The sequence below is a fragment of the Lathyrus oleraceus genome, chromosome 5, assembly GCF_024323335.1.
Source record: "Lathyrus oleraceus cultivar Zhongwan6 chromosome 5, CAAS_Psat_ZW6_1.0, whole genome shotgun sequence".
NCBI lineage: Eukaryota > Viridiplantae > Streptophyta > Magnoliopsida > Fabales > Fabaceae > Lathyrus > Lathyrus oleraceus.
The window spans coordinates 351,644,278-351,661,322 of NC_066583.1; the positions used below are offsets into that span (position 1 = coordinate 351,644,278).

The 17,045-nt window shown below is 39.3% G+C and overlaps 1 protein-coding gene across 1 annotated transcript; it reads left to right on the plus strand.

The window, feature by feature from the left end:
• The first annotated feature begins 12,500 nt into the window (after positions 1–12,500).
• LOC127080625 (uncharacterized) lies at positions 12,501–13,196 on the plus strand. The gene has a single exon (XM_051020938.1). The coding sequence runs from the start codon at positions 12,501–12,503 to the stop codon at positions 13,194–13,196; it is 696 nt and encodes a 231-aa protein (XP_050876895.1).
• Positions 13,197–17,045: the final 3,849 nt, after the last annotated feature.

Consider the following 17,045-nt stretch of genomic DNA (forward strand, 5'->3'; position numbering starts at 1 on the left):
CGAAAACATAATTCAATTCCTAGGCAGATTTTCAGCAAGTAACCCGTTAACACATTTTGGTTAACCCGTTAACACGAAAACATAATTTTTCTTAACGTTACCATTACTGTAATGAAATTTAATAAACCAAGTGGCTTCTCAATCTATCCTTCAATTTCACCCATATATCCATTCCAACGCAATTAATCATCACAAATCAAAGATTACTCATCAAAACCTAACAATTCCAAAACCATAAAAATTAGGGATTTCAACCTAAACATATTTCTACCCATTGACCCAATTATACTGACCCATAATAATAAGGATTCTCCCCCTTACCTCTTCAATTTTCTGGAAATCCTAGCTTCTCCCTTGTTCTTCCCCTCTTCGCCTTACTTTTTCTTCTTTCTTTCTCTGTTGCCTTGAAAATGACCAAAATGAGTGCTACTTCTCACTCTCCCCACCTCTTACTATTCTAGTATTATGTTTGGGCTTAAGGAATGATACCTCTAGTTTAATTATTAGGCCCAATAAGACATAGTATTATAATATCTCTATTTAGTTCAAATAAATTAAACCAACACAATATTCACACCAAGTTAATTAATATAATCAATTATTGTACTACCTAACAACCAATTAATTAATTAACACTCCAAATAAATAAAATAAAATATAATAATAATAATATAAGAAATAAATACTAAAAATTAGGTTGTTACACAGCTGGCTTGGCATTTGCTTGTACATCAAGTTATAATGTGAAATGCACAAATGGACATAAACATTAAGCTCTTCGAAACTCACTCATGGAAAGTCAAAAAAAATTAATGTGAGTAATGGTTGAAAAGTCTTTGAAATAAGGAACAAAAGTCATGTTGGGAAAAAATTCATTTGGAGTTTGGAAATTTGTGAAAACTGGCTGTGAAGTTTTGGGTACAAAACATGTCTAGGTTTCCTTTGAAATTTTTTATCAAAAGCAAGCAACTTCAAGCCCCTCTGTGTCAATGATGCAAGCCTCAAATGGAAACACCTCCAACATAAAAGTTGTAGATATTTTTAAAATGATCAATTTAGACTCAAATTTTGCATCATTTGGATTTTTCTTGAGAACGTTATGGGCACTTGAAGTTGGACATTTTTCAAATTCAATGGCTTAGGTCCAAAGTGACCTATAATGTTTTGTATTATCACATATGTTTATTTTAGGATTATGAAATTTTTTCCAACATAACAATTGAAGTAGGCATCTTAATATTTCCAATTCATTTTGTCTCACCTCAAAATCATAAAAATTAAGGAAGTTAGGTCCTTGGGAAGTTGACCCAAAATTAGGGTTTCAGTCAAAATGACCTATAATGTTTTGAAATGAATGATGACCTTCCAAGCTTCAAATGGATTTTTGATGAACATGAAAGTTGTTAATATGGTTCTTAAGAACATTGTTTCTCTTGGGGTCATCTTCATTTGGCAAACACATCAAACGTTGTGTCTCAGTGATCCTCAGTTTAGTCAGATGACTTGACTGGTCAACTTCTCAAGGCCAAACTTCAAATCTTGATGAATGAAGGATACTCACATAGGCTCATATATGCATAAAATAATGAATTAAATAACTTCCCTTGATTAAATTTGATCATAGGTTGAGGTTGCTTCATGAGCAAGGCACAGTCAAAACACAGTTGAATTAGGGTTTCCTTGGGAAACAATCCTCAAGCCCTTTGGGTTATCTTGATCAAATTGGAAAATTGAGATACTTGGGAGACATATATGATGATTAGGAACTTTGTGGACCATTTTCATGCTTGTTCTCATCTTCATCTAGCCACTTCGTTGAGCTTAGGAGCCTTCTAGGAGCATTGGAACACATGATCACTTGAGCTTCAAAACAAAAGAGTTAGTGACATATTCTTCTGCTTTTAGTTAGTAAACAAAATAAGAAAAGCAATAATATACAATTCAAGCATGCTTGGTGGTCTCAAACCACTCACATAAGTCTCACTCCTAGGGTTAAGGAGCCAAACATTCTATGATCCTTGAGGCAATGCACTGAGCAATGAGATGATGCCATGAGGGATCTTAGGGTCAAAATTAGGGTCTTACAGATGCCCCTATTTAAGGTCATTCTAGTCGGAGATATGAAAGTTAAAATCTTCGTCTCGACGAGGTAGAATGGGCTTAAATAATATCAAAGAGACGAATTTTTGTCCCTAAGAGACCTCATGATGCAAATGTATGCATGTAAAATAAAATCTTCATGGTGAATAATTGCCACGAAGAAAAAGAAATCAGGAGAAACTGAAAAATCTATAGGAGTAACACACTCACTAGGGAGACAGAGACTCTGGGGAAAATAAGGTAACAATGCGTGAGTAGGTCACGACTTGAAAACTTGCTAAGAGACACGAAGGGATTCCACGAAAATAAGTCGATGGAAAGACTCGGGCTGACGCAAAGATGCATGTATTGGGGAATATGCCAATACAACAAAAACTATCCATAAAGGATACCTTGGATAAAAATCCGGACTCAGACGGGGATGTCCACAAAGGACTCAGCTGAGGAAGAAACAACGAGATATTACCGGTTACTAGGTAATAAACTCAAAGAGAGACATGTTATCAAAAAACCGGTTACTGGGTGAGAGAATAACACGCTCAGGGAGAAAGAATATCTAAGACCGGTATAAGGGTGAGAGGTATCGATCATCCGAAACATCTGAGGAGGACCTAAAAGGCACATCTCAACTCAGGAAAATCTGACTCCACAGGGGACTAAAAGTCCTGATAGGGAGAAGAGGGAAGGAACACCAAGGATACCGGTTACTAGGCATATAATAGGTGACCAACCAGGCGTGAATTGGGAAAATATCCAAGACACTCATCATCTGAAAGGAGGGCTGAAAAAGCAAACTCGACTTACAGGATGGGCATTCGATTCCATACGGAAATGAATGCCCATCCTGTAAGTCGAGTTTGTACTTCCTCATGCATCTTTTTCAGTACCTCTTTCGCTAACAATAAAGCCCAATAACTTGCCGGAACGGACTCCAAATGTCCACTTGTTTCGGATTCAGGAGGAGTTTGTACTTCCTCAAACGCTGAAAAAGCTTCAACAAGTGTTCTACATGTTCAACTTCCGTTTTCGACTTTGCAATCATATCATCAACATACACCTCGATCTCTTTGTGCATCATATTATGAAACAAGATAGTCATAGCACGTTGATACGTGGCTCCGATGTTCTTCAAACCGAAGGGCATCACTTGATAACATAATGTTCCCCAAGGTGTGATGAATGTTGTCTTCTCCATATCCTCGGGTGCCATTTTAATCTGATTATAACCGGAAAATCCGTCCATAAATGAGAAGACATTGAATTTAGGTGTATTATCTACCAACATATCAATATGTGGTAGAGGAAAATCATCTTTTGAACTAGGTTTATTCAAGTCACGATAGTCCACACACATTCGGACTTTTCCATCTTTCTTAGGCACAGGCACAATATTGGCCACCCATTGAGGATATGTAGAAGTCACCAAAAACCCCGCATCAATTTGCTTTTAAACTTCTTCTTTAATCTTCACTTCCATATCAGGGTGAGTTCTTCTGAGCTTTTGCTTCACAGGTATACACTCAGGCTTCAATGGCAAGAAATGTTGGACGATATCAGTATCTAGACCAGGCATGTCTTCATACGACCAGGAAAAGACGTTGACATATTCTCGTAGCAACTCGATCAACCCCTTCTTAACAGACTCTTCAAGGAGTGCCTCAATCTTCACTTCACAAATGCAGTCTTCAGACCCCAAGTTGACTGTTTCCAGATTCTCAAGATGCGGCCGAATGATCTTCTCCTCATGCTCAAGCAGACGGGTAATCTCATCAGGAATCTCCTCAATATCATCTTCTTCTGCCTCAAATACAGGGAACTCAAAGTTGGGAGATGGTGTTGGATCATTATGTTCAATGGGTTTGATTAACCTGCATAACGATTTTGAGTATAAAAGAGATTTCAGAATTCAAGCAAAGCAAATCATTATGCAGATGAAAAGATTGATTTTATTCTCTTTTTAAGGTTTTATGGTGATCACCAATTTCATGCAAAAAAGCAAAAAGGAAAAATAATTTGGAAAAAACAAACATTTTACATGTGATTATTGAATGAATATCATTGTATTAATCAAATATGCCAACAATGTCATCACTTCCCCTTTTGGCATGGGAGAAGGGTTTTAAAACAAAATGAACACATTATGTTTACTTATGGATAACTTTTGGAACATCAACAACGACCCAATAATTGCAGATTCCTCCAGGTATGACAAAGTTGCCAAGGTCTTCCTCTTCATCATCTTCAACAATGGCAGCAGCTTCCTGATCTTCAACAGTCTGGATGAAACCTCCACTCTGGAACAACCCACGCTCATTGGAAACACCAGAAGAATACCCTATGCCAACTCGGGACTTATTATCTTCCAACTTGATCATTTGCCCCAAACCAGTAGTTGCACCATGCTCAATGGCCAACTTTGCATCGTTGTAGGAGACAAATGAAGAAAGTCCTTTCCTTGAAGGCTCAGCAATAGACAAGGCTTGGAACGGAGTCCCAAACTCATCCTCAGCATCAATATAGGAGAAGGAAGATAAATGACTGACCAAGAGAGCCTTCTCTCCCCCTATCACCACCAACTTCTTGTTTTTTACAAACTTCAACTTTTGGTGTAGGGTGGATGTAACGGCGCCTGCCTCGTGAATCCATGGTCTGCCAAGCAAACAGCTGTAAGATGAAGGAATATCCATGACCTGGAAAGTGATCTGGAAGTCACTAGGTCCAATATTGATCGGGAGTTCTAATTCGTCGATCACAGTTTTGCGTGATCCATCAAACGCCTTCACAACCACTACACTCTGCCTCATGGGAGGCCCCTGGTATGAAAGTTTAGCCAGAGTGGATTTTGGCAACACATTAAGTGATGATCTTGTGTCCACCAACACATTGGACAAGGCATCATCCTTACAGTTCATTGAAATGTGTAAGGCCAAATTGTGGTCTTTTCCCTCCTCGGGAAGATCAGCATCACAGAAGCTCAAATTGCTGCAAGCAGGTATATTTGCAACAATGCTATCGAACTGCTCGATTGTGATATCATGGTCCACGTATGCCACGTCCAACACCCTTTGCAAAGCTTCGCGGTGTGGCTCTGAATTCATCAACAAAGATAAGACAGATATCTTTGATGGAGTTTGTAGCAGTTGATCAACAATGTTATATTCACTCCTTTTGATGAGCCTTAGCATCTCATCACCGTCCTCTTTCAAAATGCCAGACTGTCCAACCAAGACAGGAGTACTATTAACAACAGTAGGGTCAACACCTTTCACAACAGGAACGGAATTATTTGAAGAAGAAGTCCCCACGGGACCGGCAGGATTAACAGCAGTTCTTCTCACGATATCTTCATGAGATTTCGGCGGAGCCGAGAAAACACGACCACTACGGGTCACACCACTGACATCAGAAATGCTCACTACGGAAGTTAAGGGCAACGGCACCTCCTTTCCATCTTACATCATAACTGCGTTATATCGATAAGGAACAACTTTGTTTGATGAATACGAGACAGGACCCGCTGGCTTGATCACAAGAGCTGGTGATACCTTCTTCTTGCTGCCATCATATTTGACGACAACAGGCTCGGGAATTCTAAATACCGGGGAAATAACATTGACTTTGTCCTCATTATGATTCTGAAGTATTTCAATCATCCCTTGATCCAGCATCTCTTGGATGTCCTTTCTAACTTGTCGGCATCCTCTCTCATTGACAGTGCACACCTGGCACCTATCATGGTCATGCTCGTAATGGTTGTGTTCACACAATAGCTTGTGCATCTCGACCAAAGACTGCCTTATGTCATTGACATACAGGACTTTATATTTGCCAGGACATCCCTGGACCATATTAATAGCAGCCTTCCCATGCTCGGGCAATGGGTTCTTCTTCACATTAGGACCTACGTCCTCGAAAAACAAAATCCCACTCCTCACAAGGTCTTGCACCTTGGTCTTCAACAGGTAACAATTCTCCACATCATGTCCGGGAGCACCGAAATGATATACACAGTGAAGCTCAAGCTTATACCACCATTGAGGATTGGTCGGTACAGCAAGAGGGTCTCGTGGAGTGATCAGCTTTCTATCGATCAAAGAAGGGTACAGTTCAGCATAAGTCATTGGAATCGGATCAAAAGTGACCCTCTTCTTCTCGTAGTTACTGGTGTTGATGTTATTGTTGTTTCGAGGCTGGTAGGCCAGTTGTTGTGGACGATGTTGTTGTTTTTGTTGTTGATGAACTTCCCTAAAAGCATGTGTTATATGAACCACCTGGTGTTGGTTGACGGCACGACGCACATTCTTCCTCTTTACAGAGGGCCTTCTTTTAATATGGGAGGACACAGCATGCGTCTCTCCCTCCTTCTTCTTAGCAAAGCCCCCATACCTCTTTGCTGAAGAGCTGTCTTCTCTGGATAGTCGTCCTTCACAGACCCCTTCTTCCAATCTCATTCCCATATTCACCATTTCGGTGAAGTCTGAGGGAGCACTGACAATCATTCTTTCGTAATAGAAAGAGCTCAAAGTCTTCAAGAAGATATTTGTCATCTCCTTCTCTTCCAAGGGTGGCACTATCTGAGTTGCCAGTTCACGCCATCTCTGGGCGTACTCCTTGAAGGTTTCCTTCTCTTTCTGCGACATCTCCCTTAGTTGGTCCCTATCTGGAGCCATATCCATATTATATTTATATTGCTTGACGAAGGCCTCGCCAAGATCGTTGAAAGAGCGGATGCTAGCACTCTCCAGCCCCATATACCACCGGAGCGCAGCACCTATCAAGCTATCCTGAAAGTAGTGGATAAGCAGTTGGTTGTTATCTGTCAGTGTTGACATCTTGCGAGCATACATCCCAAGATGGCTGAGCGGGCATGTATTTCCCTTATATTTCTCAAAGTCAGGTACTTTGAATTTAACAGGGATCTTCACGTTGGGCACTAGGCACAACTCAACAGCACTTTTACCAAAGAGGTCCTTACCCCTCAGAGTCTTCAGTTCCTTGCGTAGCTCAAGGAATTGGTCTTTCATTTTGTCCATCTTTTCATAAACGTCTGGGCCCTCAGATGGCTCGGAATGATAAATGGTGTCTTCGACACGAGGTAAGGTGTACACAACGGGAGGTGGCACAGAAAGGACCGGGCTAGATGTCGGCAGAGAAGCAAGAGTAGAAGCAAAACCCTCAGGTACAAAATTAGCAGGCATTCCCCAAGGAAACCCGTTTGGCATAGACGGAGAAAAATGGGTTGTTGCAGCAGGCACAGTCGAGGTAGCAACCTCAGAAATGACAGTCCTCTGGGGAGGAGTTGCAGGAGTTGGTGAAGCTTAACTTTGGGCGACCAGAACTGACTCCATCATGGTAGTCAGCCTAGCAATTTCTTCCTTCAATTCCCGGTTCTCTTCCTCTAAGTGCTCCATTATCCTTGGATGATTAGCTCTTGTGTTATACCGGTGCGTTAGCTTGTCTTCAAAATAAATGAAGAGCAAAGAGTTAGACCACTGATCGAGAGCTCAGAACAAAACCTGCTTATGCATATGATGCATGCAATGTTTGGGCATATGGTTTGTTTTTATTAGAGGAACTTTATAGAGATCTATTTGCAAGTATTTGAAAATATTAATCTTTTAAGACATATATGGAATACTCATAGCAATCATATTTGGAAAATGTTTACACCAATGAAGTAGTACAGTTTTGGTAACCAAATACAATACAAAGGAAAAGGAGAATGAACATCCTATGGAGCCCTAGAAACAATCGTCCAAAGCCTTCGAGATCGGAAGATAAGCTGCACAAAGCCTCTTTACCTCTCTCTCATAAGCTGCTTCCATATCGGCCTTCTCCTTGGCGAGCCGATCATACTTCCTCTTCCAAAACCTGGATGACTAAGGAAGAAGAGAAGTAACCACATCATCAGGCTCATCAATAACCGATGCTCCAGAAGTTCTATCACTGCATCCTTATCTTTGAGTTGCTGAAGTAGTTCCTCTCGCTCACGAACCCAAGCCCGCGACCGGTCTTCGTCTCTCAACTCCTCTACTCCTTGATTAGTGAGGGTTGAAGGCCCAACCATAACCATAGGGGTAGGTCTCTGATAATCATATGGCATGCGGTACTCAAGAGCTCTCTTCCTCACCCAAGCGGTGTAGGGTTCCAAAGCAATACAATTCTTCGGACCAAGCTCCTTCCTTCCCTTCCTATGAACTTTGCGCAAGGCGCGGACCATCATATCCTTCAAGTTCTTGGGATCTTTACCCTCTTAAAAGAACACACCTTCCAACAAAATGTTGTTAGGTTTATCTTTTAAGGGGAACCCAAGTTGTCGGCGAGCTAAAACATGATTGTAGTTAATCCCACCACATGTACAAAGAAGAGGCACATTGGAGAACTCACCACAAGAGTCAATAATCTGAACTCCATCATACACACGGTTATACCAAGAGATATCATCATTAGTAAGAGACATAAGTCTCGTGGACCACCATAGACATCCCTTGTTTTCCTTGAAGGCGAGCGTCTGAGGCAAGTGCGAAATAAACCACTTGTACAACAAAGGCAAACAGCACACGATGGAACCACCACCCTTTGCATTCCTCATATGCAAAGAGAAATAAGTGTCACCCAACAGAGTCGGAACAGGATTAAGAGAAGAGAAAATCCTAATAGCATTCACATCCACAAAATTGTCGATGTTGGGGAATAACACTAGCCCATAGATGAGAAGTAGAAATACGGCTTCAAAGGCGTCCTCACTCATGGCCTTCCCAAACAAAGTAGCTTGGGCAATGAGAAAATCATATGGGAGACCTTGAATTCCACCTTTGGTAGTCATATGAGCAACAATATCATATACATCTATGTGAAGCATGTCAGCAATCTCTTGGGAAGAAGGAACCCTCTCCAAACCACTGAACGGCAACTGATCCAAGATAGGTATACCCACATGATAGGCATACTCCTCAAGCGTAGGCAAAAGCTGGAAATACGGAAAAGTGAAGCACCGATACAGAGGATCGTAGAACTGCACTAACACACTCATCAGACCTTCATCCACCTTGGTAGAAAGAATAGACAAGAGCTTCCCATGGCGAGCTTTGAACTCCAAAGGCTCTAATACATAAGATGCCAAACTCCTTAACTCTTTCAAGTCGGGTTGTCTAAAACTGTACTTCTTTGTATTCCTTCTTTGCTTATCCATGTCTGAAAATTTGCAAATAGACCTCTTAAGTTCCTTGAAAATTTTCATTGTTGATGATATGGATGCATATGAGTGCATGAATGCATGGATGCAACAATCACACTCAAGGATCAAGCAAGTCACACCATACAAAGGTCACGGGATGGCTCAAGTCATCATCAATATCAATCATCCATCTTGGTGGATTATGGTTTACACCTTATCAACATCCAAGTTCCATTGATATTGAAGATATACGAGAACGGATCAACTGCGAATCAAGGGTTTGTTGTAAGTCACAAGCATCGAGTTTCAGTTAAGAGCCACCCAAAGGGAGTGTACTATGGTTAAACCTGACAATCATGTTCTAAAAAGGTCTCCATAGTCATCATCTCATCTTTCGGATATTATCAGATAAAACGACTACTCGTCCTCCAAAAATATTCTTAAGAGAGACTCTTATGAGTGTAGTATCGCGTAACAATCGTACAAATCTTACACTTGAACGACTTTCGCACTACGTCCTAAAAATAGGCCAAGATGGGCTAGGTATCTAAGGTCCTTGGCTTCTAAGGTTTATATTGGAAAGAGTAATGCCTAACCACGACTACTCGTGTGACATTATTGATCCCAACAAGACCTCCACCAAGTGAATGGACTTGCAAGTCAACTTGCTAAGGAATAACTCCACATAAGTCAACAAGACTATGTCATTCTCTTATCATAAGTGCACTCGAGTTCGGGTATAGAACTCATCTCACAAGAAACCACCAAGCATACAAGCAATTGATATATCAAGCAATTCATACATTATAAACAATACAGTCATCCCAAATTTGCACAAATATATGTCACAAATAAATATAAACATACAACACACATAAGCAAAAAGTAGGCTAAACCCATTAGGAAGACGACTCCCCAGCAGAGTCGCCACTTTTCTGTAGCGGGGTATTCGTTACCTTATGGTTTATTGACTAAACCAAAAGTAAACATACAATTCGAGTCGCCACCGTACTTTTATTTGTCCAAAGGAAAGGCTAAAAATCGAACAAAAGCCAAGTAAGAAGTTTTATCAAATCAAAAACTAATAAAAATGTCAGAGATCTAGGTAAGGGGGTTGGTTATGAAATGGGAAGGTTTTACGCACCCAAAACATCCTTACTACTATAAGGGAACCTCTTTTTGCAGATGTGTCTTATAGGTTGGTATTTGTGAAAATATGTGCAAAAGATTGGGGGGATGAGAAGAGAATAGATTATATTTACAATTTTTGTTGTTTGAATGGATGAACCCATTGCCTACGTACCATCACAAAGGTAGGATCAAAACCTCGTAGTTTGGGGTAAAATCTCAAAGATTAGTGAACTAATTGATCAAAAGCCTTAAGGTGTTTTGTTATCAAAGGGAGAAAACTCAACCTAAACCAACAATCCACCATGTGAGGAGAGCTTCAATATACTAGTGAGGGATTAACCCTATAATAAGTATGGAAGATTTATAGTCCAATCACTAAGGATAAGGTGAGGTTTACATCAACCACTATGATAACTCAAACCTATGGCTAATGTTTATGAAAAGTTTTAACAAAGGTGGCCATTGGAACCACAAAAATCAACTTGAAGTGAGTTGTATTTATAAGTTAGTTTTATTTACAAAATGAGGTCAAAGTTGAATTGAGATCTATTCATAATGAGTATTAGTGAAAAGATTTTGAAAAGTCAAAGACATAAGGCCTAGGTTTCTAATTTGAAACAAAATCAAAGTTTGCACAAAAGAGTTTGGCTTAGGTTAGAGTGGAGAGAAGAAGAGAAGGGCTAGTCCTAAAGCATACAAAGATAGGAGAGAAGATAAAACCCTTGGAGTTCCTTTTCTTGAAATCATAGAGATGATTCAAGATGCTCCTTAAACAACAGCACTTGATCTTGATTGTCTTCAAAAATAATTTTGGCATTACGAACAAGGTGATATCAAACTCTCAACACACAGTTGTGGGAAGTCTTTCAACATAAAACTAACTTTATAAGTGTCATTCTTGAAATTGTAAAGAATGAACCTCCTTTCACAATCCTTTCGAAACAGCAGCAACAGTTGATCGTCTTCAAAAATATATAATACATTTGTCAAGACAAAAGACTTAAATGGAGGATCTAGCAAGTGAGTAACGTTGAACAATTTAGTCCAAGACTCTTTAACTCCGTATTCCTTCATGACCCAAACATCATGATTAGGAATTATGCACAAGCAATCCCTCAACACACACACAATCTCAAATAAGGAGGTGATCAATGTCATGATTTGATAAGACTCGTTGCCTAAATCTAAAGAAACAACACAGGGTTTATATCTAACTTTAGAATAGGCCATCCAATTAATTGAACCACTTACATATTTACCTAGTGTACTATTAGAGGCAATACCAAAAGGGAAAGGTTCAATGGTACCCCAAGAATCAGTATTCAAAGTAAAAACCTTTGCTTTAGTTGCACCATATTTCTTGTTGTAATCTAGTCAATAATCAAAGTTTTTATGTAAAAAATTTATCAATTAGTCAATTTAATAGTCATTTTGTTAATTAAATCTGAGACATTTATTAGGAAATAATTCTCCACGTATTAATTTGCAGAGAAGAATTAAAAATGAGACTGTTATATATGTTTATGTCCACTTGCAACCATGTAGAAGATGCGTTTTAGAGAAAATGGTCTGCTAACTATTGATGGTCAAATGGTATTGTTTTATCATGCTATTTAATATTTATTTATGATATGCTATTTTGTTCTTCTGTTAAATGCATTTGTTTTTTTTTTCTTTCAGTTCTATTGTATGTTAAAATATTAAACTTGATTTGGGCCTAATTTTATTATTCGATTTTGGACTTAGTTATTTGGGCTTAGTTTATATTGGATAATGTTTCTAGAAAAGTCTTGTAGAATTTAGAGTATCTAGATATTTCTTAAGATTGTAATATTTTCTAGAATACTCTTTGAATATCTAGAGTTGAGAACTCTCTAGAATTAGTGTGTCTAGAGTTCTCCTTAGAGTACTATAAATAGAGATGTAATCCAACACTTTTGAATCAAGCAAAAATATAAAGTTCTCTCTTCCATAAATAATTTTCCTACCTACCAAGTTTCTATTCAAACCTCAAATATTCCCACACACTTTTTCTAAACACAAAAGGGTCTATTTCCAACAAAGTGGCATCAGAGCTTCAAGGTCCTAAAAAATGGCAAATGGAGGTTTCCCTTTTCAAATGTCGATGCTCACAAAGAACAACTATGACAATTGGAGTATCAAGATGAAGGCGCTATTAGGAGCTCAAGATGTGTGGGATATCGTTGAGAAAGGCTTCAATGAGCAAGATGAAGCCTCACTAAGCCAAGGTGTAAAGGAGACATTGAGGGAGTCAAGAAAGAGAGACAAGAAAGCTTTCTTCCTCATTTATCAATCGGTGGATGAAGATACATTTGAGAAGATCTCCAATGCAACGAAGGCCAAAGAAGCATGGGACAAACTTCAAACTTGCAACAAAGGAGTGGAACAGGTGAAAAAGATTCGTCTTCAAACTCTTAGAGGTGATTTTGAATGTTTATTTATGGAAGAGTCCGAGTCAATTTTTGATTATTTTTCTCGAGTATTGGCCGTAGTCAATCAACTTAAAAGAAATGGTGAAGATGTTGATGAGGTAAAAGTCATGGAGAAAATACTTCGCACTTTAAATCCAAGTTTTGACTTCATTGTTACCAACATTGAAGAAAACAAGGATTTAAAGACCATGACTATTGAGCAACTCATGGGTTCCTTACAAGCATACGAAGAAAAACAAAAGAGAAAAATTAAACAAAAGGAGGCTATGGAGCAACTACTACAACTCAACATAAAGGAAGCAAATTATGCGAATTACAAGAGCCAAAGAGGATGAGGTCGTGGCCAAGATCGTGGGCGTGGACGAGGACATGGAGGAGAAGGAAGAGGCAGTTACAGCAACTACTCTAACAATGGAGAAAGAAGTTGGAATCCACAAGCAACAAGAGGTCGTGGAAGAGGAAATTCATGGTCGAGGTGTGACAAATCACAAATCAAGTGCTTCAACTGCAACAAGATCGGTCACTATGCATCTGAGTGTAGATTCTCGAAGAAAGTTATGGAGAAAGCTATCTTTGTAGAAGAAAAAGGCAGAGAAGAAGAAACTTTGTTGCTCGCGTGCCAAAACCAAGTTGAAGAGAAAAGAAACAAATGGTACCTCGACACCGGCGCAAGCAATCACATGTGTGGCGATCGAAGTATGTTCGTAGAGATCAATGAAGCGACAACTGGCAATGTCTCATTTGGAGATGACTCAAAGATACCGGTCAAAGGCAAAGGTAAAATTCTTATACGCTTAAAGAATGGGAGTCATTAATTCATATCCAATGTCTATTATGTTCCTAACATGAAGAATAATATTTTGAGCTTGGGACAATTATTAGAGAAAGGCTATGACATCCACTTGAAAGAACATAGTCTTTTCTTAAGAGATTGTAGACATAACTTGATTGCTAAGGTGCCTATGTCAAATAATAGAATGTTCCTCTTGAACATTCAAAATGATGTTGCAAAGTGTCTCAAGACTTGCTATACTGACTCTTCGTGGCTATGGCATCTACGATTCAGACATCTCAACTTTGATAGTCTAAAATGTTTGTCAAAGAAGGAAATGGTGAGAGGCTTGCCTAGTATAAACCACCCAGACCAACTATGTGAAGGATGTCTAGTTGGGAAGCAATTTCGGAAAAGCTTTCCAAAGGAATCAACGTCAAGAGCGACAAAACCGCTAGAGCTCATACACACTGATGTCTGTGGACCAATCAATCCAAACTCTTTTGGTAAGAGTAAATACTTTCTCCTCTTTATTGATGATTATTCTAGAAAAACATGGCGTTATTTCTTGAAGGAGAAGTCAAAAGTGTTTGAAAATGTTGATTCTAAGTGTTGGCAGCAATTTTGGTAAAACAAAGAGTGTTCACAAGATGTTATGTATGATGTCTTAACATGAGATATCCTATGTACCTGCTGGAGTTCAAGAACATGTGCATGCAGGATTGTTTCAGAATGCCACATACAATGACAAGGCTTCTGATATTGGATGTACCTGCTGGAGCTTAAATGAAAGACATGTTCATGCAGGATTGTTTCAGATGACATACACAATGTCATGACATCTGATATGGTTGTACCTGCTGGAAGTTATAAAAGGAATTATTGGATTATGCAGGATTTTTCCAGGATGTCATACCCGATGTCATGACATCTTGTACACAGAACATTCAGTATGAATGTCTGGTGTTTTGTGATTGCACAATTAATGGCAATCTTTGGATGATTGAAGATATGGCTAGCTGGCGCATTCAATCATGGATTACAACCAGATTTACTTATTTTCCAAGGAGATCTATACAGCTGTTATAAAAAGATTTGATTGGAAAATAGATTTAGGGTTTTCAAGATGTCCAAGCCCAGCTGAGAGCTTCTATAAAAAGGGACTTAGAAAACCTGTTTGAACACACAACCAAGACTGAGCGAAATACAGAGAGAGAGCTAGGGTTTGTGTCTGTTTAGTCGTAAGACTTGTAGGTCATTCAAGTCATCCATTGATGATTGAATTGGACTGATTTGTGGTTGTAATTTGTCACTCTAAAGCTGTTAAGCAAGAGTGTGTTTCCTCTTGATCAAAGCTGTGAAGCAAGATCAAGAGTGTGTCTTCTTGATTGAAACTGTGAAGTAAAATCAAGAGTGTGTAATTGAAAAGTATTTTCTTTTCTCAAGGGATTGTTGTTTAAAATCACTGGTGTGTGATTGTAGGGAAGTGAGTGGGTTCTCATATCTAAGAGTGCTTAGGTAGAAATTGCACGGGTAGAGATTAGGTGATAAAGACTGTAACTTGTTGAATTGTACGGAGAGTCTTTGAACTAATTCTATTTTAGTGAATTTCCTTCCTGGCTTGGTAGCCCCCAGACGTAGGTGAGTTGCACCGAACTGGGTTAACAATTGCTTGTGTTATTCGCTTTATCATTCTGTTTTGTTTATCCATTGTTTATTACCAGATATTAGTTTCGTGACATTACCTTCGACATCTTATATCTGATACCAGAATTTCAATTGGTATCAGAGCAGGCATCCTGCTCTGGTTCTGGGTGAGATCTAGGGGCAATACTTTCTGGTACAATGGAGAGAGATGGAGGATCTGTTCATAGGCCACCAATTTTGGATGGTTCTAACTATGATTATTGGAAACCTCGAATGGTAGCGTTTCTAAAATCCCTTGATAACAAGGCTTGGAAAGTTGTGTTAACAGGTTGGGTAGATCCTGTCATTACTAAAGAAGGAGAAGCCACCACTAAGAAGCCTGAAGAACAATGGTCCAAGGAGGAGGATGATCTTGCTCTTGGAAACTCTAAAGCCTTGAATGCAATATTCAATGGGGTAGACAAGAATATTTTCAGGCTGGTAAACAACTGTGAAGTGGCCAAAGAGGCTTGGGACATTCTCAAGACCACTCATGAAGGCACCTCTAGGGTAAAGATGTCTAGACTTCAGCTGCTCACCTCCAAGTTTGAAAACTTAAGGATGAAAGAAGATGAAAACATTCATGAATTTCACATGAGTATCCTTGAAATTGCTAATGCTTCAGGAGCCCTGGGAGAGAAGATGACAGATGAAAAACTGGTAAGGAAAATACTCAGGTCACTTCCTAAGAGATTTGCAATGAAGGTGACTGCCATTGAAGAATCTCAAGACATTTCCAACATGAGGGTGGATGAGCTAATTGGCTCCCTCCAAACCTTTGAGTTGGGACTAAATGATGGTTTTGAAAGGAAAACAAAGAGCATGGCCTTTATGTCAAACACAGAAGAGGATAAGAGTCAAGAGGATGATGAAGATCTGGTCAATGAAGTAGCAATGTTGGGAAGGCAGTTTAATAAACTGTTGAAAAAGATGGATGTAAGATCAAGGGTAAATGTCAAGAACATCTCATCTGACATCAGTTAATCCAACAATGATGGAAGAAGAGCAAGACCAGATGAGAAGCTCAAAGAAGGAAAAGAGGATCAGTGCTATGAATGTGATGGGTATGGACACATCAGGACTGAATGTGGAACCTACCTCAAGAAACAGAAGATGAGTCTTGCTGCCACTTGGTCTGGTGAGAGTGAAACAGAGGAGGCTGCAAATCTTGTGACAGCAATGACAGGACGATGGGGATCTGATGAAGACTCAAGTGATGATGAAGTAACCTTTGAAGAATTGGCCTCTACCTACAGAAAGTTGTGTCACAAAAGTGTAGAGCTGTGCAAACAGGTTGAAAGCTAGAAGAAGGAAATAACTCAACTTGAGAAAGAGAAGACAGAGTACTTGGAAACCATCTCCAAGTTACAAACAGAAGCAGTGGTTCTGAATGCCAAGCTAGACAAAAATCCACAAGCTGAAAATCAGAAGATAGCACAGCTGGAAAGTGAGAAGGCAGACCATGCAAAAACCATCTCTAAATTGAAGACTGAAGTCATGTTTCAAAATTCTAAATTAGAAGAGATGACCAAGTATGTAAGAATGTTAAGCAATGGGTCTGATTCCTTAGACAAGATCCTTCAAACTGAACAAATAACAGGAGACAAATCCGGCATTGGGTATAATAACTCAAAACCTGAGAGCAGTGACACTGGTGTCAAACCTCAAGCCAAACTTAAGTGCATTCAAAAACCTGTGATGTCACAACATATTGTTGGTGTAAGCC